Source organism: Gigantopelta aegis, chromosome 10, assembly GCF_016097555.1.
Source record: "Gigantopelta aegis isolate Gae_Host chromosome 10, Gae_host_genome, whole genome shotgun sequence".
Lineage (NCBI taxonomy): Eukaryota > Metazoa > Mollusca > Gastropoda > Neomphalida > Peltospiridae > Gigantopelta > Gigantopelta aegis.
Window position 1 is genome coordinate 89718747 of NC_054708.1, and position 23706 is coordinate 89742452.

Genomic DNA, 23706 nt, shown 5'->3' on the forward strand with positions numbered 1-23706 from the left:
GTAGCCTGTTTTATACAACATGTAGTTCAGAGGAATTGGACATTTGTTGCTTGGGTTTTTTAGTGTTTGTTTTTTTTAATCTGTCAGTTTTACATACTATCAGTGACAAATGGTAGCCTTTATTTCTTGTTATTAATATTTTTTTATTTTATTAGTGTAGTCATGTACCAGTGAGTGTTGTGCCTTATTCTTCAGAGGAACTAGGGAATGGGCATTTTCCCTTCAAATGTATCTATTTTGTTTTGGTACTGGGACTGATATTTAGTCCTTTTACAAGTGTTAACTTTAGCAAGCAAGGACAGTGTTTTTTAGATTCAGGCAACTAAAATTACTTTTTGCGATCCCGATGGCAAGTGGTGATTGAATAATAATAATAATAATCATAATAATAAAAATAAAAAATAAAATAATAATAAAAAATCTACAATGCTACGATCATACGAAAAACATCTACAAGTCACTTCTTTCGATTTTCAAGCATTCAAAAAACTGTTTTATAAAATGTTTTCTTGTGTATTTTGTTTTTAATTTTATGTTTGAGCTAAACATTATATATTTTAAATATAATTTCAATGTAATTTTCAGATAACTGATCACGTAACCCACAGGTTACGCAAATATAATTCACATAACCGAACAATTGGTTGCCTAGGTAATAACCATGCGAACCAACTTCCGGTTATCTCAGATTTCAAAATATTGTCCCCTGCACTAACCACTATAACCAACCAACAACGAACCCACTGTCCTGGACAGACAGCCCAGATAGCTGAGATGTGTGCCATGCTTGAACCTTAATTGGATATAAGCACAAAATTAAGTTGAAATGAAATGAAATTAATTAAGCTTTGTACATGTGAACATTCAAAAAGTAAATGAGAATTATTTCTATATACCTATTACAAAAGCTGCAATTTGGACTGGTTATCAATTTAATATTAAAGAGAAAGTTATTTATTGGAAGAATTCTTTGAATTAATCCATATTGAAACCATATTAATTTAGTATCTGTTGTCATATTAAAAACAGTAGTGTTAATAGTTTTCCACCAAGCAATTTCTTCTTCAGTATTTAGTTTCTTATCCTATCTAGAAATATATCTTGGAACACATAGAGATGAACTTAAGTGTGCATTATATATATGTTTGATCCTTGTTTGTTATACAGTATAGTAGAGATATACTTTGGCCAGAATGAAAACTCTGAAGTAAGTAGTTTTTTTTAAAAGATTGGGCAATCTGTTTAGTATTGCAGCTTTTAACCCTTCAAAAATCGTAAAAGGAAACCATAAAACTCACAGAATGTATCAAAATTAACTAAATTTTTGTCCGGATCGAACATATATCATGTATATTAGCAATGCCTTATAAATTCCAACTTTTATGATGAATGTTATTATTGTTAATTAATGAGTTATACCAACATGGTTCAGAGGGTTTGTTATCTTCGGATAATTCAACTTTATGTTTGTAGTGTGCCAGGATATTAAACACTTCTTTCCAAATATATTAGACTTCTTTTTTTTTTGCCACAGAGTCTATTGGTGATTAAAATATATTTGTTAGAAAGTTGACATTGGAGAAAATTAACCCACGACGACTCTGAGCAGTTCATTATCCTCCTTATCCAGGTTGATTTAAGAGAGTGCTTTCTAAATGAAACACCAAGAAACAGAATCAAAGGCTTTTTCAAAATCAACTAATAAAAGGAGTGCCGGAATATTATTTTTACTAGTGTAGTCCACCAAATCATATAATAATCTAGTGTTTTCTGCAATACATCTACCTGGTTTTCATGAATTACTGTAAAGATTTTTTGTATTCTATTTACTATACAGCCAGATATGATTTTCTACATGTATGTTGTATTCTACGGAGCCCCTTTGGGGACATGCTGATATTTATCTCGTGCGCACAAGTTAATATCTCATGCGCACGAGTTAATTATCTCGTGCCCACAAGTTAATTATTTTGTGCGCACGAGTTAATATCTCGTGCGCACGAGATAATTATTTTGTGGGCATGAGTTAATTATCTCGTGCGCACGAGATATTAACTCGTGGCCACACGGCTAGAATAAACAACATGGAGACTCACAAAACACATCTTATTCAGGCATATTTTATGTTTGGCATGGCTTATGCTGAAATATTGCACTTTCTTTCAGCAAAGCATGGCATATGTATGTCCATGCGTCATTTAACCTTTAGACTACTGGATTAATTTTTAACAAAAACCACGTTGAGTGGGTACAAGTTTATAATTTTTACTCACATATATTCACTTAAATGTTTCATAAATACATGAAATAAAGTTCATATATGAATCAGTAAGTATTATTTTCGTTTTTTTTTGTTGTAATTTTTATTATTTTAGATCGGCTAATGGTGATTAAAATTAGGCAAAAAATCGAAAAAGTTGTGTTTACTTACGGGCATTTGTGGCAGCTGTCCAGTATTTATGTCCATTATTCCCGATAACTGTGGTTTTCTGACCAGAATTTTTTTTAAAACCCGAACTACGATTCATATTGCAATATTTGGTAATTTTTGTTGTTGGTAAAACGATCAAATTTATTATCAAATTAGCTGTTACAATCAGCTATCGATCCCTGAAAATTACCGCGACGTGCCGCCATTGTTGTCAAGCGAAAATACTTGCCGAAAACCACTTTTTGAACTCAAAATTTCAAGGTATTTTCAGTTGAAAAAATCTAAACAAAAACCATCATTTTGAAAAAAAATCTTTTTTCTTTAATTATATTTCCGTTTCCGGTGAGTGTCGTGTGCAAAATGGCGGGAAATATGAATTGGGGAATGCACTGTATACAGTTTACAGTATATCGACTGACGTGACGTCGGGCGAGATATCTCGCCTGCAGTAGTCAGAAGGTTAAAAATGTGTCTGAATGGAATGGGACTGTATAGGCGTAAACATTATTCGGATATTACGGAGCCCCTTTGGGGACATGCTGATATTTTTTTTTTATCTTGTGCGCACGAGTTGATAACTCATGTGCATGAGTTAATTGCGCGCGCACACGATAAAGTTAACTCGTGCGCACGAAAAAAAAAAAAATATCAGCATGTCCCCAAAGGGGCTCCGTAGTATTCAATAGTGAACTTGGTCTCCAATTTGTTTTGTTTTTAATTCACAAGGTTTATTTCCTTTAGGCAAAAGAGTAATAATGCCTTAATTGTTTTTGAGTTATTGAAAGTCCACCTACATTGTGTATGTCAAAAGAGTAATTAATATTTGTAATGAAAAAATTTCCTAGGTCTTTCCAAAATTCCGGAGATTTATTATTTTTCATATTTTGTAATACTAACATTATTTTATTGATTCTGTTTCTTTATTTACTTTAGGGATATTCATATTTTTAAAAACATCTTCAAAGTCAATTTCTATTAAGTTCTGATCTTGTGATTTATATAATTTTGAATATGGCCTACTGCTGGGGTTATGTACTCTCCATGGCCCACATCAGTTACAATTGTTTATAAGATTTAAGACCTTTGCAAGCTCGAGGATTATTTAAATGAATATAGTTATATTTATCTAATTTTTGATTCTATACAGTATTAAAATCTACTCCAATGACAGTGCACATGGGGGGGATGGGAGGTGGGACAGTTGCTTCATCTGTCCTGCCTGTGAGAATGTGCGCATAAAAGATTGTTTATTCAGGCCCGTATGAATGTTATGAGTGGGGGACACAACCTCTAGTGTGTGTGTGTGTGTGGGGGGGGGGGGGGGGGCATAACCATATTTGTAACTTTACATAGATTATGTAAAATCAACCCATATAGGCCTGTTATATAGCGGGATTTTTCTAAGACTGTCAGGATAGTCCAGTATTTGATAGGGAATGATTAATAAATTAATGTGCTATAGTGGTGGCATTAATTTAAATAAACTTTTAACTTTGATTTTCGTTGATAGAAAATGATCAGATTCGTGTGTGTGTGTGTGTGTGTGTGTGTGTGTGTGTGTGTGTAAATGTATTTTCGTGTCTTAACTAATTTCGGGATATAGCCTATTCTGCATATTGACGAAACCGAACACTGCACTATGACAAAACCAGATGTAAAACTGTCAAGACAAAACAATAAGCTGCGATCCATAACAACATGTTTTAAAACGTTTTATAACATGAAATTAAATACTGTGAGAACTATGGTTTTATGTTGTAAAGTAATAACTAACGATTACACTAAAATGAAAAAAGAAGTAATCTGTCTACAAAAGCTCATAAAAAAGTATTCGAAAGTTGAAATTTTATCGATAACAATTAATAAACATTGAATAAACATTACATGAGTTGGCTTTAAAAAATAATCTTTTTTCATATTTTTTATGGACCCAAACATTGACATATTTATTTTAGTTCATCTAAAGCCAAAAACATATTAAAATATACTGGTAAAAAGGTAAAATCGGGTAAACTTGCACCACTGGTCTGATGGTGATGTCGATTCTATCCATAGTGAAAATGTGACCAAACATTTTGAGCTGTTGTGGAATCCTAACGGTGATTCTCCTTAATTTGGGACATGGCCTTTAGGTCAAATGTAAGTTGTGTAAGTAAGGTGCAACATTGAAAGAAAATTAAGTTAATTATAAATTTACTGCAATTATTTTTCATCAGATATGTTTTTACATGTGCACACGCATGCACACACTGATAAAATACTTTTTTCATGTTTTGATCAGACATTGTGGTATAAGATTTGAAGTGAAAAACAAAGGTGTTGTCCCTCATTAGATAAAAGTACATGAAATACTTTCTTCATGTTTTGATCAGACATTGTGGTATAAGATTTGAAGTGAAAAACAAAGGTGTTGTCCCTCATTAGATAAAAGTACATGAAATACTTTTTTCATGTTTTGATCAGACATTGTGGTATAAGATTTGAAGTGAAAAACAAAGGTGTTGTCCCTCATTAGATAAAAGTACATGAAATACTTTCTTCATGTTTTGATCCGACATTGTGGTATAAGATTTGAAGTGAAAACAAAGGTGTTGTCCCTCATTAGATAAAAGTGGTATAAGATTTGAAGTGAAAACAAAGGTGTTGTCCCTCATTAGATAAAAGTACATGAAATACTTTCCTCATGTTTTGATCAGACATTGTGGTATAAGATTTGAAGTGAAAAACAAAGGTGTTGTCCCTCATTAGATAAAAATACATGAAATACTTTCCTCATGTTTTGATCAGACATTGTGGTATAAGATTTGAAGTGAAAAACAAAGGTGTTGTCCCTCATTAGATAAAAGTACATGAAATACTTTCCTCATGTTTTGATCCGACATTGTGGTATAAGATTTGAAGTGAAAAACAAAGGTGTTGCCCCTCATTAGATAAAAGTACATGAAATACTTTCCTCATGTTTTGATCCGACATTGTGGTATAAGATTTGAAGTGAAAAACAAAGGTGTTGCCCCTCATTAGATAAAAGTACATGAAATACTTTCTTCATGTTTTGATCCGACATTGTGGTATAAGATTTGAAGTGAAAAACAAAGGTGTTGTCCCTCATTAGATAAAAGTACATGAAATACTTTCTTCATGTTTTGATCAGACATTGTGGTATAAGATTTGAAGTGAAAAACAAAGGTGTTGTCCCTCATTAGATAAAAGTACATGAAATACTTTCCTCATGTTTTGATCCGACATTGTGGTGTAAGATTTAAGTGAAAAACAAAGGTGTTGTCCCTCATTAGATAAAAGTACATGAAATACTTTCTTAATGTTTTGATCAGACATTGTGGTATAAGATTTGAAGTGAAAACAAAGGTGTTGTCCCTCATTAGATAAAAGTGGTATAAGATATGAAGTGAAAACAAAGGTGTTGTCCCTCATTAGATAAAAGTGATATAAGATTTGAAGTGAAAAACAAAGGTGTTGTCCCTCATTAGATAAAAGTACATGAAATACTTTCTTCATGTTTTGATCTGACATTGTGGTATAAGATTTGAAGTGAAAAACAAAGGTGTTGTCCCTCATTAGATAAAAGTACATGAAATACTTTCTTCATGTTTTGATCCGACATTGTGGTATGAGATTTGAAGTGAAAACAAAGGTGTTGTCCCTCATTAGATAAAAGTGGTATAAGATTTGAAGTGAAAACAAAGGTGTTGTCCCTCATTAGATAAAAGTGGTGTAAGATTTGAAGTGAAAAACAAAGGTGTTGTCCCTCATTAGATAAAAGTGGTATAAGATTTGAAGTGAAAACAAAGGTGTTGTCCCTCATTAGATAAAAGTACATGAAATTGTTTGGAAATTTGTTATTATTAGGAGCGGGACGTAGCCCGGTGGTAAAGTGCTCCCTTGAAGGCACGGTTGGTTTTGGATCAGTGGGCCCATTGGGCTATTTCTTGCTCCAGCCAGTGCAACTCGACTAGTATATCAAAGGCTGTGGTATGTGCTATCCTGTCTAGGATGGTGAATATAAAAGATACATTGCTACTACTAGTAATGGAAAAATGTAGTGGGTTTCCTCTCTAAGACTATATGTCAAAATTATCAAATGTATTACATCCAATAGCCAATAATTAATAAAGCAATGTGCTCTTGTGGTGTCGTTAAACAAAACAAACTATTTGTTATTATTTGATTTTTTTTTTTTACTGTTTTCAGCTGTACATGGTTACTTGTTTACAAGCTTTTTTGGTATAGATGACTACCAAATCACTTCAACAATCTCTCTGGTGAAAACATCACTAGCATCAGTCTATGCCTTTGGTCCTGGAAGGAGTCGTCGTGGCTCTAAGGCGTATCTAACAAGTGACTCGGGGGAGTCTTATGGATTGTTCTGGAGACCAACAGATCCTACCATGAAGAATAAGTTCTTGCGGGTGAATTGTGTTTCTTTCCCACTCAGAAGTTTATTTTTGTCTTTTCTGCCCATGTATTCTTGATTGTAAATCATGAAATTAATGCGAGCAAGTTATTAATGTAAAAATAATTTTTACTGATGTTTTGGTAAATTATATCTTTAGATCACGTGAACCAAAGATCCAAGTTATCCATTGCTATCTGTTTTCATCTGTTGTCATGCATCATACGTCGTGTGTAAACTTTCACATTTTCAACTTCTCCAAAACTAAACCACGTGCAACTAAATTAGGTGGGAAACGTCCTTGACACCAATGGAGAAACAAATTTGTAAATTTGGTAAATTCTGCACCCACCCCTACTAAAACTGAATAGTCTTCATATATGTATGACTACTGGCAAGGACGTGGATTGTATAATGGTTTATTAAACAATTGACTTTTCATCATTATGTATTTCACAACTGGTAGTTATAATATTGACAGGCTCTGGTTCGTGTACAACCCATGTCTGTCTGTGGGTGGATCTCTGTTTGGCGACTGTGAATAAAAGAAGTCACAGCAGACTTCTTTTATTCACAGTCGCCAGCTTAACTGAGGGTCATCTACTGTCCTCTGTCATATCTTGTTGTCATGTCATTCTTGCTAATGGCTCTGACATAGGTGACCTTTCAAGTCCACTCCAAATGGGATATCAATATTCTTGTCAGCTGGTACCCATTAATCTAACTGAGCAGCATATTTCATCTCCATTAATTCAGTTTTGCCATTTGCACTTCGGTATCGGTGAAATTTGATGCCAATTCCGAATAGGATAACAGAGTAGGATGGATAGCGCTAGCTGGTATTATTACATATATATGTACATTAAATTATTATTACTATATATACATTTTGGTTTCTGTATTGTGTGACATATGTGGACAGAACCACATACCAGATGTTTTGTCATGTTATTTATTGCACAAGTTTATAGTGCGCAAGAATATTGTACCACGAGACCGCGTAGTGGTATGAATCATGCACACTATAAGTGATAATCACTAACATGGCAAAACAACTGGTGGGTTGTTCTGTATTTATTACATACCACCTTTCTATATTATGATTAACTCTTTCCCTCCCATTCTTGACTGCAGTCAACATTCACAGGAGTTATCTATCTTCATTCTGTGAACGCTTGAACATAGTAGAATGACAATCAAACATGTTGACTGGTATTTGTATTTAAGTTGTTATCGCAAAATTGAAAAGAAAACAAAAAACGGTCTAAATTTGTGTAAATGTCATTGATGACATAACGCACACATGGGTTCAATTTCTTACTAGTTATTTAATTATTTCTTTTAAAACATGTTGGACATTATTATGTAATGAAAACTGAAGCTTTGTAAAGGATGTATTCACCAAAAATAACTGATAATACAGACTTTGAAGTAGATGATGGATTACTTGTTGTCGATTGAAAGTGAAAATAAACTGTCATAAACAATGACGTCATGGATCGTGATCATAGGATTTAATAAAAAACATTTTGGTTAAATAATAATAAGTTCTTCTGTAAATTTTATTTTGGTAAATAGACTCACTAATATGTCCTCTAAACTATGACACACATCAAAATAGTGTTAAATTAGATGGGTTTTTTACAATTTGAGGTTGAATAATTGTAGGTTCAAAATTACATATTTTACATGTACGTTGGAAACTTGGGTCAGTGATGACGTTTTCTGGTTTTAAAGCTTGGCGGATAAGAGTTTTAATTCAATAACACAACTTACTTCATCTAAAAAGATGGTTCAATTAAGTTAATGGAATTGATGGAACGCTGATAATCAGGTCCAATATTTTGGACTTGTGGACATGACATCATTCGGGTAAACATGTATTACATGTGAGATTTTGTATCACACATATGTTCAATAAAACATTTTTTTATTGCAAAGTCAGAATTGTATTAGTATAGTAAGATAAAATGTGTATGTATTTTAGAACAAAAAGTAAGGATCTTTTTAACTAATTTCTCTAGGCTTGGGTACCACGAAAAAAAACGTACCAAGGTATACACGTTTTTTTGTAATGTACCATGGTATACCACATTAGTAATGAAATCATACTAATGACTGCGATTCAGTGATACAATAACAGCTCAACATACAATGTCATTTACGTGCCTTTGAAATTGGGGGCCAAACATATATGACATACTACAATGAAATACTGGTAGAGATTTTGACTGATTCAGTTTACACTCTATTTCCCTCTAAAGTTGAGTAAGCATTAAGCAGTACTAAAAATCTCATTTAGAGAATAGCTAATACTTATAGGTAGAACATAGTTGTAGAGCCTTGTTGTATTTTAAGACCTTGTAAAGTAAATGAAATAAACATAACAGATGCATGAATTCTGTAGTTACCATTTCAGTTGAACTGGAAAAATAATGAAAATGACAGTTTAAAGGAATGTGTTCTATTATCACCATTTTAATTATATTAGTAGCTATTAACTACCAGTAACTTTTTATAGCTACTTTTATTTCAGTTGATGGCCCAGGCAAACAGATCCCTTTATGTTTTCAGTTTGCTACAATGTATTATTGTTCAAGTTCAAGTTAAATCGGCTTAACATCAATTTAGTTTCAAGAATAAACAAACTTCATAAACCTATGAATGTCTGAATAAATCATGTAGTGTGTCATTTCCAGTCATTATCTGGATTACTGAATTTATTTTATGCACTTGTTTAGAAACATTAGTGCATTAGCGCATTAATATGTGAAATATTTGTTATCACGAACTCAAATATTATCAATATAATGGTATTTAACGTCAAACATAGTATCATTGTGATATTAGAGCGGGAATCTTTGCCTACCAGGTGGAAGGCAGAAATTCTGTGTATTCGTTATCTCTGACTGAGAGAGCAGCAGTAACTGTCCAAATGTCCGTCTAGCTCTAGAACAGCAGAGTAGGCCTTCTTGAGCTAACCACTTATGATGGAATGAGTTACTTGAGAACAGGTCCAACCAAACCATCACTGCCTACAGAGTGACAATCGGACATTTGGGACATACGTTTTAAGCTAAGTTTACTAACACACATACTTCAAATTGATTTATAATCATTGTTTTATGTTTTCAGCTAGTTATTACTACCTATGTTAATATGTTAAAGTTTAAACAGTGTTGCCTTGACATAGTGTTTATGACCCCCCCCCTCCCCCCCCCCAAAAAAAAAATAAAAAAATTGAGTAATAAAAAATAGTGTTTTACGTAACGTTCTTCAGTACACTCACCCACCACCTGTAATGCTAGAAACATTTGGACATACACCATCCACCCTTCCAGCATTATGTACTATTTTAATGGCCCTGATGTCTAGGACGGGCCGTATCCCAGTGGTAGACCTAGATTTTACAACATTATCTCACACGACAAAACACTAGAAACATTTGGACATACACCACCCACCCTTCCAGCGTTATGTACTATTTTAATGGCCCTGATGTCTAGGACGGGCCGTATCCCAGTGGTAGACCTAGATTTTACAACATTATCTCACACGACAAAACACTAGAAACATTTGGACATACACCACCCACCCTTCCAGCGTTATGTACTATTTTAATGGCCCTGATGTCTAGGACGGGCCGTATCCCAGTGGTAGACCTAGATTTTACAACATTATCTCACACGACAAAACACTAGAAACATTTGGACATACACCACCCACCCTTCCAGCGTTATGTACTATTTTAATGGCCCTGATGTCTAGGACGGGCCGTATCCCAGTGGTAGACCTAGATTTTACAACATTATCTCACACGACAAAACACTAGAAACATTTGGACGTACACCACCCATCCTTCCAGCGTTATGTACTATTTTAATGGCCCTGATGTCTAGGACGGGCCGTATCCCAGTGGTAGACCTAGATTTTACAACATTATCTCACACGACAAAACACTAGAAACATTTGGACATACACCACCCACCCTTCCAGCGTTATGTACTATTTTAATGGCCCTGATGTCTAGGACGGGCCGTATCCCAGTGGTAGACCTAGATTTTACAACATTATCTCACACGACAAAACACTAGAAACATTTGGACATACACCACCCACCCTTCCAGCGTTATGTACTATTTTAATGGCCCTGATGTCTAGGACGGGCCGTATCCCAGTGGTAGACCTAGATTTTACAACATTATCTCACACGACAAAACACTAGAAACATTTGGACGTACACCACCCATCCTTCCAGCGTTATGTACTATTTTAATGGCCCTGATGTCTAGGACGGGCCGTATCCCAGTGGTAGACCTAGATTTTACAACATTATCTCACACGACAAAACACTAGAAACATGACAAATAAAAAATAAAAAAACCTAGTTGTAGCTAGTAATAACACATTTAGTATCAACAATTCAACATGTTTTGAACAGTATTTCATATTATTTAATCTTATTTTGTAGCTTTACTATTGAATAGTGGACTGGTCACCCGGACATGCAAATTGCACTTATTCATACCGCAAGGCATATCTGTGGAACAAAATTGGTTGAAAACATGTTTGATGACAAAAAATCGGCATTAAAAAACATTCTCATTTTTTTCCGCCAAATCGAAAATTCTTTTGCCAATTTTTATTATTTTTTGCGACTTCGAACAGGGCAAGCCGTGCAAATGTCCAATATCACATGTGTGTTGCGAACAACAAACTAGTCATCTACCAAGTTTTTGTTAGTGGCAACGTTTTGAGATTCTAGATACTTTGGGAAATTCCGGTTTTTTTTCAAAGATTTGTTAATGGAACATAAAAAATCATTAACACTGGATACTTTTTAAATAATTTCTCGAAATTATGTATTTTGTTCCATGACACTGATAATTTATTTCTCAGAAATTTCCGTAATGTTATCGTCCACGGAAAGTCCCGCAGTATACCGGTATAGTACATACCACAACAGAAAACAATACCGGTATACCAGTAATACCACACACCTGTAAATTTCTCGCTTGATTATAGGCACTATTATATTTATTTCAGGTAAAGCTATTGCATCTCTTTAGGGTAACTGGTATCTTTGTAAAAGGCTACATGTGTGAAAACCCAACAATAACCTACACATTCAGGAATCGGGAGAATGATAAGGAGGTATGTCACAAATGCGATTTATAGTTGAATTTGGTGAATTTGTCTGTCATATGACACTAGAGATGAGAGAATATAAGACTTGTGGTCGTATGGGTTAGAAAAAGTACACCCAAGGTGGTGGAAATATCACACTAGAGATGAGAGAATATAAGACTTGTGGTCGTATGAGTATGAATATATGTGTCTATCGTATCACACTAGGGATGAGAGAATATATAAGATTTGTGGTCGTATGAGTATGAATATGTGTGTCTATCGTATCACACTAGGGATGAGAGAATATATAAGACTTGTGGTCGTATGGGTTAGAAAAAGTACACCCGAGGTGGTGGAAATTTCGACATAAACATACAAAGATGACCGAAAAAGTAATTTGATTATTTTATTATAAATAAATTACACTATCATATTTGCAGTGTTTGTTTCATGTGTTAAATAAAATAGAATAGCTTTTATAATGAAGGTTTTTATAACAAAATGTTGATATAGTGACCTTTTATCCTACAAATACTGTATACATTGGCAAGATATGATGACTACATAAATCTCTATATTTTTCGGTCACTGACCAAAAATATAAGCCACGTGATGTAAGCCCGACTCGACTCGAGTATTTCAGACTAGATTTTCAATAAACATACTCTTTAACTCATTTGTTGAAGTACAGTAAATACAAATAACTTTTAGTTTTGCGATAACAGTACAAAATGTGTATATTTATTTAGAGTTTAGAAACACTTTTTGAATGTTGCACAATGTAGCTTACAAAGAATGACGTCATACAAGATACATGACGTCATACAAGATACATGACGTCATACGGCAAAAGACTTTCTAAGCTGACGAAACTTGATTTGCGTACACAAAAATGGAATAAATAATGATTTTCCTACTATTCCTGTAGGATTGCAGGATAAAAGTAAAAATAACTGGTTACTGTCTTAAGATATCGGCATTATATCCTGCTCAGGTTGAATCATGAATACTGCTCGGAAAGCCTTACTGCATTCGCCGTTCTAACCTTCACAGGATAAAGCTGATATCTTTATACAGTAACCAGTTATTCCTTATATATCAGTTGACTCGCATTGAAATGACATCATATTTGACCAATGACATCATATTCCTTATGTTAAATGCAATGACATCATAGCATATGAAAGATAGAAATATCTTGTATAGGTTACTTTTATGGGATAGGTCTGTTCCATATACCTATATATACTCTTACGGAAATGACTTATATTTTTCACTTATAAGTGAAGTATAAGTCGTTAATACTTTTCAAGTATACTATACGCGAACCAACCATAGACTAGTAAAAAAAATTTGGAAAATTTCCTGTTAAATGCTTGATCGGTGGTATCTGCAGAGACTGCAAACGTGCCCTCCCCCCTCCCCCCAACACACACTTTTGAAATATACTCTGCGGCCATTGTTATAGGCTATATCCCTCACCCACCAACCCCTTAAAACAAATCAAAATAAAATCTCAATTTTCACTTCAATTTTATTATTTATTCAGAGCAAGCCGTTGTAGCGCACGCCTGTCCTGGGCACAAGAACCGGCCAAGGCTGGCTCCTCCGTCCAGGACAGAAAAGGTGGAGGTGGGAAGGAGGAGGGACTGCCTGCACTGGCAGGTGCAAGGGAACACCAGTAGCCCGACCGTAGTCGGTAACAGGCGGAGGGAGGGTGCGGGGGTAGTGGTGCTATGGAATTTTGAAGGAGCCAAAAAAACCCAAAACAAACAAACAAACAAAAAACAAAAAAAATGCCAAAGAGAAAAGGTGCGCAATTTTTATTAAGGAAATTTGGCGCAATTTTGAGCGGTCGGTCAAAAGAGCTAACAGGTTTTGATTTTAGTGAGTTGAGAGTAGCTCGTTAATTAGGCCTATTTGATGTTGGGGTGTCTCCCTAGGTTGCTGAAAATACTGCTCGATATCAGTATTAGTATTGTATCTATACTAAATACCGTACCGATATAGAGGTAAATCATCCCCAAGATACAGATACCGATCCTCCAATTTTAATATCGCTCATCTCTAGTAACTATCCCAACACTATCAAAATAATCAAGACAATGTCTTACAACATAATTAAAAAAAACCCAAAACCCCCCAAAAATTCCAGTCACAGGCAGTTAACCCATAGAGTGCTGCAGACATATATACACGTTCTAGGTCAAGTATTATGACGTCATATGGAACCGTCGTCATAGCGTCGCTATGGTTTTGCTGTTTTAATTTTTTTACATATGAAAACGTTTATGGATAATAGGTGCATAAAATCCTCAAAAATATAGACAACTGACAGCTGAGAATCGGTGTTTATTGTAAATGTTAAAAAAATAAAAAAATAAAGATGCGTTTGTTCTATGATGTTGCAGTTTTTATTCCTCAGTGTAGGCCTACCCACATGCTATTACGAACTGTATTATACATTGCTATATCACTAGAATTACAAGAACAGTGTAGTTTCACTTCAAATATTACTCAAACGTAGTTATATGGAACGACCTGACGACGTCTGGTACCCAAAAGGACATTCGCGCCATTTTCGACAGCTGATCATGTTATTGTTTCCCCTTTCCCAATTGATTTTTAAAAAATGATTTGTTGATGTTATATTAGATGTTATAAAGCAGTTGACATTTATTACAAAAATGGATCATTTGACAGCACAAGTACCACTTCCTTTTATCGCGAAAGATGTCAGTAATGCTAACGTATCAACGAATATCAGTGTTCTTGTGTTGTTTTGTTTTTCTTTTTGGTTTGTTTTTGTTTCGATGTTACATGCGTTATTAAATCATTAAGTTATTATTGTTTTACTTTATAAAAAAATCACTAAACTTTATGGTACAGTAATGCAGTGTAATTTTGCATGCGATTTACAGGCGTATATATAGCTATTCACAAAGATGAATTGCCTAAACAAAAATAAATAATAATAGGAATTGTTTTTGTTGCACTAATAAAGGTGAACTGCATTTACGCTCGATACTGTTTCTCTCCCCAACTCCCATCAAATCACTGTTACATTAAACGAAACTACCGGTAGGTTATGTTTTCTCACAAGTTCGGGAAGGCCGATAGGACCGCAGAGGGGATTGCTTTGAACTTCCTCAATTTTAGGAACCAATCACAAAATCCGAACATAGCATGTCACACATATAATTATGGAGCGGCAAGGCGCTGCATTTGCATTAGTCCAGTAGATGTGGTTATGCTTGTATGCAGGCATTTTAACGAGGAGGGGAGAGGGGGTTATTACTCTGACAAGCACAGTTTTTAGGGGTCATGCTCCGGAAAATATATTGGGGGGAGGAAGAGAAAATGTCCTTGAATACGGATGGGTTTCCACCCTGAAACACTACCCTGCATGCACGCCTGAACCGATACATAGTTTCGTAATTATATTTTAATAAAAATTTAAAGAGATTTAAAAAAAAGAAGAAAGATTTTTGGAAATAATCCCCTAACTTGGGATAAAATTTTCTGTTCGTTTTATTTTTATATTCTTCAAATGAATTGACATCGCTAACTGATAAAAGTAGTTTCGCTTTTATAAAGGCGGTCAAAATAATATCTGACACCCAAGATAAATTATTTTAATGATGAACACTAGATTAAAATAAAACTGACATCGAAAACATTTAGTTTCCATGGTTTCGGGCTTTCCGACCGACAGAGACAGATAGAGTGTGGAAATATATTTTTAGGGGGTTCGGGGTATACTCCCTCATAAACTTTTGAAAACTAGATGACCTGAAATGCAATTTCCTGCATTCTACAAATAAAATTCATCTTTGCCTTAAGAGTTACTACGATATTATCTTTGATTGAGAATTATTGTGGTGGTGTTGGGGGGTGGGGGGTGGGGGTGGAATAGAGCCCTGTCTCCATCATGCCTGTTTACATAAGCCTCTCAAGGAGAGGGGGGAATTGTGGAATGCGTTTCTATACTGCTTTTGACCGAAACATTACAAAAATATAACTTGAAAAGGGTTGCATAATAAAAAATATATATATCGGGTTACTACGTTTGGAGCTGAAGCTCGCCTGTTACACTGCTATCCAAACCTCGCCAAATAACCACGTTATCAAAACGTAGAAACCTGATATTCTATATTTTATTGCGAGGGTGAAAGAGAGCGGGGTATTAAAAGTGCAATATTTTGCATTACAATTTTTTTTTATTTCGCAGTGATCTGCACCTAAAGATCTCAGTGAAGCCTGTCCATCTTCGTGTTACAGGTTTTAGATGAATATGTCAAATGGATTGCAGTAAAATCTTCTTTTACAAAATTATGTACAGTGACCTTGATATTTGACTCGGTGACCTTAAAAGTCGTTCTAAAATTACTCTTTACATGAGGATTTTGTGGTGTTTGTTCTCAGTGATTTTAACAGCAATACATAGAAATCTAATGTTTTACTGATAATGACATAAAATCATTTAGCACGTGATAGTGGTATCTGTTGAATGGTTTGTAAAAAAAACTACTTTGAATTTTTTATTTTTATGTAAGTAACTTTGACCTTTAACTAATGACTCAAACCCAATATATGTGGCTATCTAGCACTAAGGTCATGCAGCAGACAATTGAGGTCAGTTTGTTACATGGGGGGAAGGGGTGTGTGGACAGCTGTGTATGTATGTGTGTATAATTTTATAACATTTAAGTTAAAAATATTTAATTGGGGGCGTGACTCTGTGCCTTCAGCCCCCGCTGGTTTGTTAAATACATGTAGTTTGGTAGTGACACGATGAGCAAAATATGACCTTGCCCTTTGACTGGGTGACCCCCAAAAGCTAGATTGTTATGGATCAGTCTAATATAAAAGTCATAAAGTAGAAGTTTAATGTTAGTTTGTTAAACAGTTTGTAGGAAATACATTGTCAATTTGTCTCCTTTTACTGTGACCTTGACCTTTGATCTTGTAACCCTGAAAGAAAGCAAAATATGGATCTGCTTAGCATAATGGTCATGATGTAAAAGTTTCAGGTCAATTTCTTGAACGGTTCCATAAGAAATACACTGACAATTGATTCTTTCTATTCATTGTGACCTTGACATTGGATTTGGTGACCTTAAAAGCAAAATATACATCAGTGTTACACAGAAGTTTTAGGTCAGATTGTTTAACAATTTTGTAAGAAGTTTTGTCAGAAATGCCCAACAATTGTTTCTTTTTTGTTAGAAATGCCCAACAATTGCCTTTTTTTGTATGTAACCTTGACCTTTGACCTGATAATCTATGACCTACAAAGTAATTAGTTTGCCTAATTTGAAGTTCATAAGATAGAAGTTTATAGTCAATTTCTTAAACAGTTCCATAATAAATACATTGACAATTGATTCTTTCTATTCATTGTGACCGTGACATTTGACCTTGTGACCCTAAAAGCAAAATATAGATCAGTGTTGCATAGTAGAAGTTTTAGGTCAGTTTGTTTAACAATTTTGTAAGACGTTTTGTCAGAAATGCCCAACAATTGTGTCTTTTTTGTTAGAAATACCCAACAATTGCCTTTTTTGTATGTGACCTTGACCTTTGACTTGATAATGTATGACCTACAAAGTAATATGTGCATTAGTTAGTTTGCGTGGTTTGAAGTTGATAAGTTGAGAAGTGTAAGGTCAATTAATTAAACGGTTCTATAAGAAATACATTGATAATTGATTCTTTCTAGTCATTGTGACCTTGACATTTGACCTGGTGACCCCAAAAGCAAAATATAGATTGGTGATGCATAGTAGAAGTTTTAGGTCAGTTTGTTTAACAATTTTTATAAGAAGTTTAGTGAGAAATGCCCAACAGTTGCGTCTTTATTGTTAGAATTGCCCAATAATTGCCTCTTTTTTTTATGTGACCTTGACCTTTGACCTGATAATCTATGACCTACAAAGTAATATGTGCATTAGTTAGTTTGCCTAGTTTGAAATTCATAAGTAAGATGTTTGAAGAAATTTCTTAAATGATTTAGTATGTAAACCAATGGAAACTACTGTTTTCATTATTAGCTATGTACATGATCTTTGACCTCAGGACCTTAATATTAATCAGATGCATTCTTGTTGTATAAGGGTCTGTTTAACAGACAGAGGATTATAATACCATTATTCAATAATTTTGGTAAAAGTAAACCTGCTTCTATTTTGGCAGTTACCCAATTTGCAGTGGTTACCATGGTAACAGATTTTAAAAATTATAAACTTTATATTAATTTAAAGGACATTTAATATTCTTAAGGTGTGTGTAATTTGAAGAATAATTAACAAAAAATGTTTAAAACTTTTAAAACTGTCGAAAATTATGATGAAACAAAACTAATAGTACTGATCATTTCATGCCATTTTATTTTTTTATCAAATAAAGGTGTTTTCTGGGGTAAAAATCCATTAAAATCATAAATATAGTTAATAAATAAAGATATAGTCCTATATTACAAGAACTTTGTTAACTTAAAATAAAAAAATTATTAAGTAGTATCAAAGAACAAATCTTTTGAACTTTGTACTTGTTGCCATGGTAACATAAATAAAATATTTAGTAAGTAGCCAGTCCATTATAGAATACGTGTGTATATTTTCATTTCAATATGCCAAAAATTAATAGTGATATCATTAAAAATGTGTGATAGGTCGGGATCATTGTCGATCCCCACCAGTGGGACTATTTCTTGTTCCAGCTATTAAGGCAGTGGTATGTGCTATCATGGGGGGGGGGGGGCATAATTATAAATAATAAAATTGAAGTGAAAATTGAGATTTTATTTTGATTTGTTTTGAGGGGTGGGTGAGGGATATAGCCTATAACAATGGCCGTAGAGTGTATTTCAAAGGTGTGTGTTGGGGGTGGGGGTGGGGGGGGGGGTGTCTGTTCTTTCATCTGCGAGATGAAAATACATGTATTTCATACATGTAATTTGAATTTCGGGTTTAAAATGTCACATTTTCGACCTTCTAAACAGTGAAGGGGAAAGTGGAAGAATGGAGCCGTTATGTAGGTACCTTTTAGCACTGGCTTAGGAAGCGGGGGGGGGGGGTAGCGATATATATATATACAGTGGACTCTGTCTAAACTGGACTCACTTCGTACCGTCGAAATAGTCCGGTTTACAAAGAGGACCGGTTTAGACAGAGTTCATCCAGAGTTTTGGTTCTTGAATGATCGACAACTCACGATCAACAATGACATTTTAACCCATGGATGGTTGGGAAATACAGTCATACAAGCCAGACTTGCAATAGATTATTTCACAGACATAAAAATATACCTAAAGAGACATTCCCGAGTTTGCTGCAATTTTTAAGATGTTATCCACTAACGGAGACTTTTAACGATTGTAATTACATATCAAATATGTTTTTCTGCATACAATATTAGTGGCTGCATATTAAATGTGTTTCTGGTCGTTCTAATATTTGTACTAGGTTAAATTTCATTTTATTTCCTAAAACATCATTTATTCGTACGTATGAAATTATTTGAATACAAAATCCAGATCTTAACGGCCTACCACAATAAGAGTAAACTTCACACAGTGTGATTACATTTTGTATTTGATCTTGTGATGGCATCCTGATTATTCGGCAAGTGACGATCATTGTTCAACTAATTTAAGCAGCCCGTCGTTCAGTCAAATCCCAATCTGTTGTAGACAGAGGTAATTAATGCATGTTCTTGATTTTTGATCCGGAGTCCGGAGTAGACAGAGTACGGATTAGGCAGAGATTTATACCTAAGAGATAAACGGTAGATGGACGGGGCTTTAGAAATGGACCGGTTTATGCAGAGATCCGGATTACACAGAATCCGGTTTAGACAGAGTCCACTGTATATATATATATATATACACACCTTCCTACGCCCGTATTATTAACATAAAATTTATTCCATTGATAATAATATCACGTTGAATAAACATGGAAATGACATGACATTTTACTCAAAATATACCAGATTCTTCTTGTGTTCTTTGTTATTTAGTTTTTGCACTTACTGTAACGCCTGAAAAAAAGAGAGAAAAAAAGTTTTAAACCAGTAAGAGATTTAGCGTGGATGAAATAAATCTTAAGAAGTTTCTCAAAATCAAATTGTATGGATCAAATTAACATGAAAATAATATACTTGATCAAAAAATGACCCAGGATCGTTAGTCAGATCGGTGGTAAATATGTATAATGATATTGGTACAGCTAATAGAGGAAATGTAATTGGGGGATAGGGGGGATATACTGGGTCCACAACAACAACCGCACTAGCACTAGATACAACCTATATCCAAGATCCTTTTGGAAATCACGCTAACACACATGTACATATTAACAAAAGCAGCTCGCATATAAAACGACTCCTGATCGTTGGTCAAATCGGTGGTTAACATACATGTATAATGATATTTGTACAGCTAGTGGAGAATACACATGCAAAAACAACAGCTCCAGGTAAAACCTGTACGTAAGTTCCTTTTGCAAATCACGTAACACACATATATCGTAGAGAAAACAACCAACGATCGTTTGTAAGATCGGCGGTACAAATGAACAATGGTGCGTGTATAGCTATACTGGTGAAAAAAAGAGGCATATTTCATTATGGGGTGTTTCCCCAAGTCATATTAAATGGATCAAATTAGTATGTAAATATATTTGACATAAAAAAATTAAAACAAAATTGAAAAAAAAGGATTGTTTTTCTCAAATCAAATTGTATGTATTAACATTGAAAAAAACACACCCCCCCAAAAAAAAAGATGAAGAAAAAAACAGCCACACACGAACAACAACAGTAGAGAGAGATATCAACAACAGTCCTAGAAAACACAAATATACAGATACATGTACAATACTTTTTAGCCACATTTTGACAAATTTAACGAAGACACAAAAAATTATTTTAAAAAAGTAAATACTACAATATACTACTTTTCCAAAAATGTTTAGCAGCTCCTGAAAAAGTATCATAAAACATACTAATAGACTTATTTAACAAAGCTCGTAAACAAACGGTATGTCACCCGCGATCGTCGTGATTGTTGGTCAAATCGGCAGTAAACGTATACAGGTAATATTGGTATAGTTAGTGCAGGAAAAGGTAAATGGATGCTAGAAAAAATACACCTGCAACATTAAATGCTCAGATAAAACCTGTCCCCATGTTCCTTTTGGAAATGAAGCTAACACACATTTATTTAATAATGCAGCTCGCAGATGAAAGGACCAGTGATTAGCGATCGTTGGATGGTTGGTAAATTTGGCGATTTGCAAACTTTTTAGCGATATTTTGACACATTTAACGAAGACATACACACACACACCAAAAAAGAAGAAAAAAAAGAAGTAAATACTACAATACACTACTTTCCCGAAAACGTTTGGCAGCTCCTGAAAAAAGTATCATAAAACAGTAATAGACTTAGCGTGGATCAAATAGCACATATGTAATGTTGTATTTTATTGCCCCGCCCCCCCCCCCCCTCCCCCCAAAAAGCATAACATTTAAAAAAACCTAATAACCCAGCGAACAGATTCGACCTCCCAGGCCCGTGGGAATTGAGGGTGATCGTACTCGAGGACGGAATTGAAAAAAAGTAATAATATGGCTTGTGTTCCTTCTTCCCAGTATGGACTCTGTGATACATACCAGTCACAAACACTTCCACAATATGATGGTCGGAACCCCCCCCCCCCCCCCCGCCCCCCCAAAATAAACCCCACAAAAAAACCCACAATATAAGTTGTGTTTGTTGTAATCAAAATAAATGTCCATTTTAATCTTCATGCAAAGCAATCCATCCCTAAAGGTATGTCAATATCCTATCCAAGAATTGTCCTGTGTCGGTTTAAATTAAATAAAATAAAAAAATTCAAAAGAAAAGACCAGCATTTTGAAAAGAAATTAACTGGCATGGGACGAAAAGCCTTGATTCCACACCCAGTTAAAGTAATACAAAACAATTTTTATAATATAAATACAGTCGACCTTCGATAACTCAAACTTCGATCTTTCAAAAACGTCGGATCTCTCGAAGTGAAACGGCGGTCCAGGCCAAACTGCTATACAAACTAGTAATAACAGACTTCGAACACTCAAACTTCGAACATTCGAAAAACTCTATCTCTCAAAGTAATTTGTTGGTCCCACCATAAAAAATTAAGGGATATTGCACTTCCAAAACTCGAAGTTTGTGGAGTGACTGAGCCTTTTAACTGTACCGGTAATACTTTAAAGAAAAATGATTTGTCACACAAACCAAGCGTGAGTGCCCCGACTGGTCTCGGCTATCGATTACAGAGTAATAGATCGCCGACTATGTGGAACGAAATGATCCTACATGCCTGGTTGTCGGTGTTTGTACACGGCAACGGGCTTCATTACAGAAAGTACGGATAGTCTTGTAATCTTCAAAGAACTGTTGTAATAACAATTAACGCTGTGAATCATGTCAAATTTGTTATTTGCTATTTAAGTGTGAATATTTATATTGTGTATTTTTTATTTGGTAAACAAACGTACTTAGTGCTAATCGACATTCAGTATTTTAATTTATTAATAAATACAATAAAAGTACATGGAGATGTACGTCAAATTGATCGGATTTATCTCGTTTCTGTTAATATTTACTTAGTTTTATCATATACACAGAAGGAATGTGATAACATCTGTGTGTTGGGGACAGGGATGGAGCAATAAACGTGTCTTCCGATATCAACAAAATGATAATACTACAATGCAGTTTCACTTTGGGGTCTGCTGTACGAATTTCGAAAACTCGAACTCCCTGAAACTCGAACTATTTCGTCGTCTCCTTCAACTTCGAGTTAATAAGTTCGACTGTATATAAATACAAAATGTAACCAAAGATGTGTTGTAAATATTTTGGGGCGTACCAACAGTTGGGGGTGAAGTGAACAAAGGGTAAACAAGTAACACAAAATATAATGGTATAAATATTTTTATTACAAATTACAATCATTAAACTAATATAGCACACATCAATAGGATCTATAAACTGATACCAAGGAATATGTTTTTCAATTCACCCATATTCAGAATGAGCGAGCATCTGATGAGCAAAATTATGTTCTAGCATCCCCCACCCCAAGTGTATTTACAGAATATGAATGTATATACTTATTAAAATCTATACCCTCTAGTTAAAGTGACTTTTTTCCCCCACAATTCTTGTATCAGTACAAGCAATTAAGACGGGATATAGTGGTAAAGAGCCTACTCAAACTTAAGAATTTGTCTCCCATGGCAAATTTAAAAAGAATTGCTGTGGTTGAAAAGGCCCACCAATGGTAATTTTGAGCCTGCCTATGACAATTTTTTTTAATGTGACTTTTGCAGCAAATAAACAACTGAAATGTTAGTTTGCTGTATGAAGACATATTTTTAAAATGTGCAAATATATATATATATATATATATTTATATATAGTCTTAGCAAGGGATCTTTTATATGCATCATCCCAGACAAGATAGCCATACAACAAACAGCCTTTGATATACCACTTGTGATACACTGGCTGGAATGAGAAATAGCCCTCTGGGCCCACCGACGGAGATAGATCCCAATCCGACCGCGCAACAAGAGAGCTCTTTACCACTGGGCCTGGCTACGTCCCGCCCCTCAGGCATCTGGAATGCATGGATCATCAATGGGGAGAAACAGTCATCACACTGAGGGTCGGTGT

The 23706-nt window shown here is 34.6% G+C and overlaps 1 protein-coding gene across 1 annotated transcript in view; it reads left to right on the plus strand.

The window, feature by feature from the left end:
* LOC121383901 overlaps positions 1–23706 on the plus strand; it is a 167786-nt gene that overhangs the window by 71377 nt on the left and 72703 nt on the right. Inside the window, exons 6-7 of the mRNA XM_041513999.1 lie at positions 6641–6858; positions 11889–11996. Coding sequence (XP_041369933.1) covers positions 6641–6858; positions 11889–11996 — 326 coding nt within the window. The remainder of the gene's footprint in view (positions 1–6640; positions 6859–11888; positions 11997–23706) is intronic.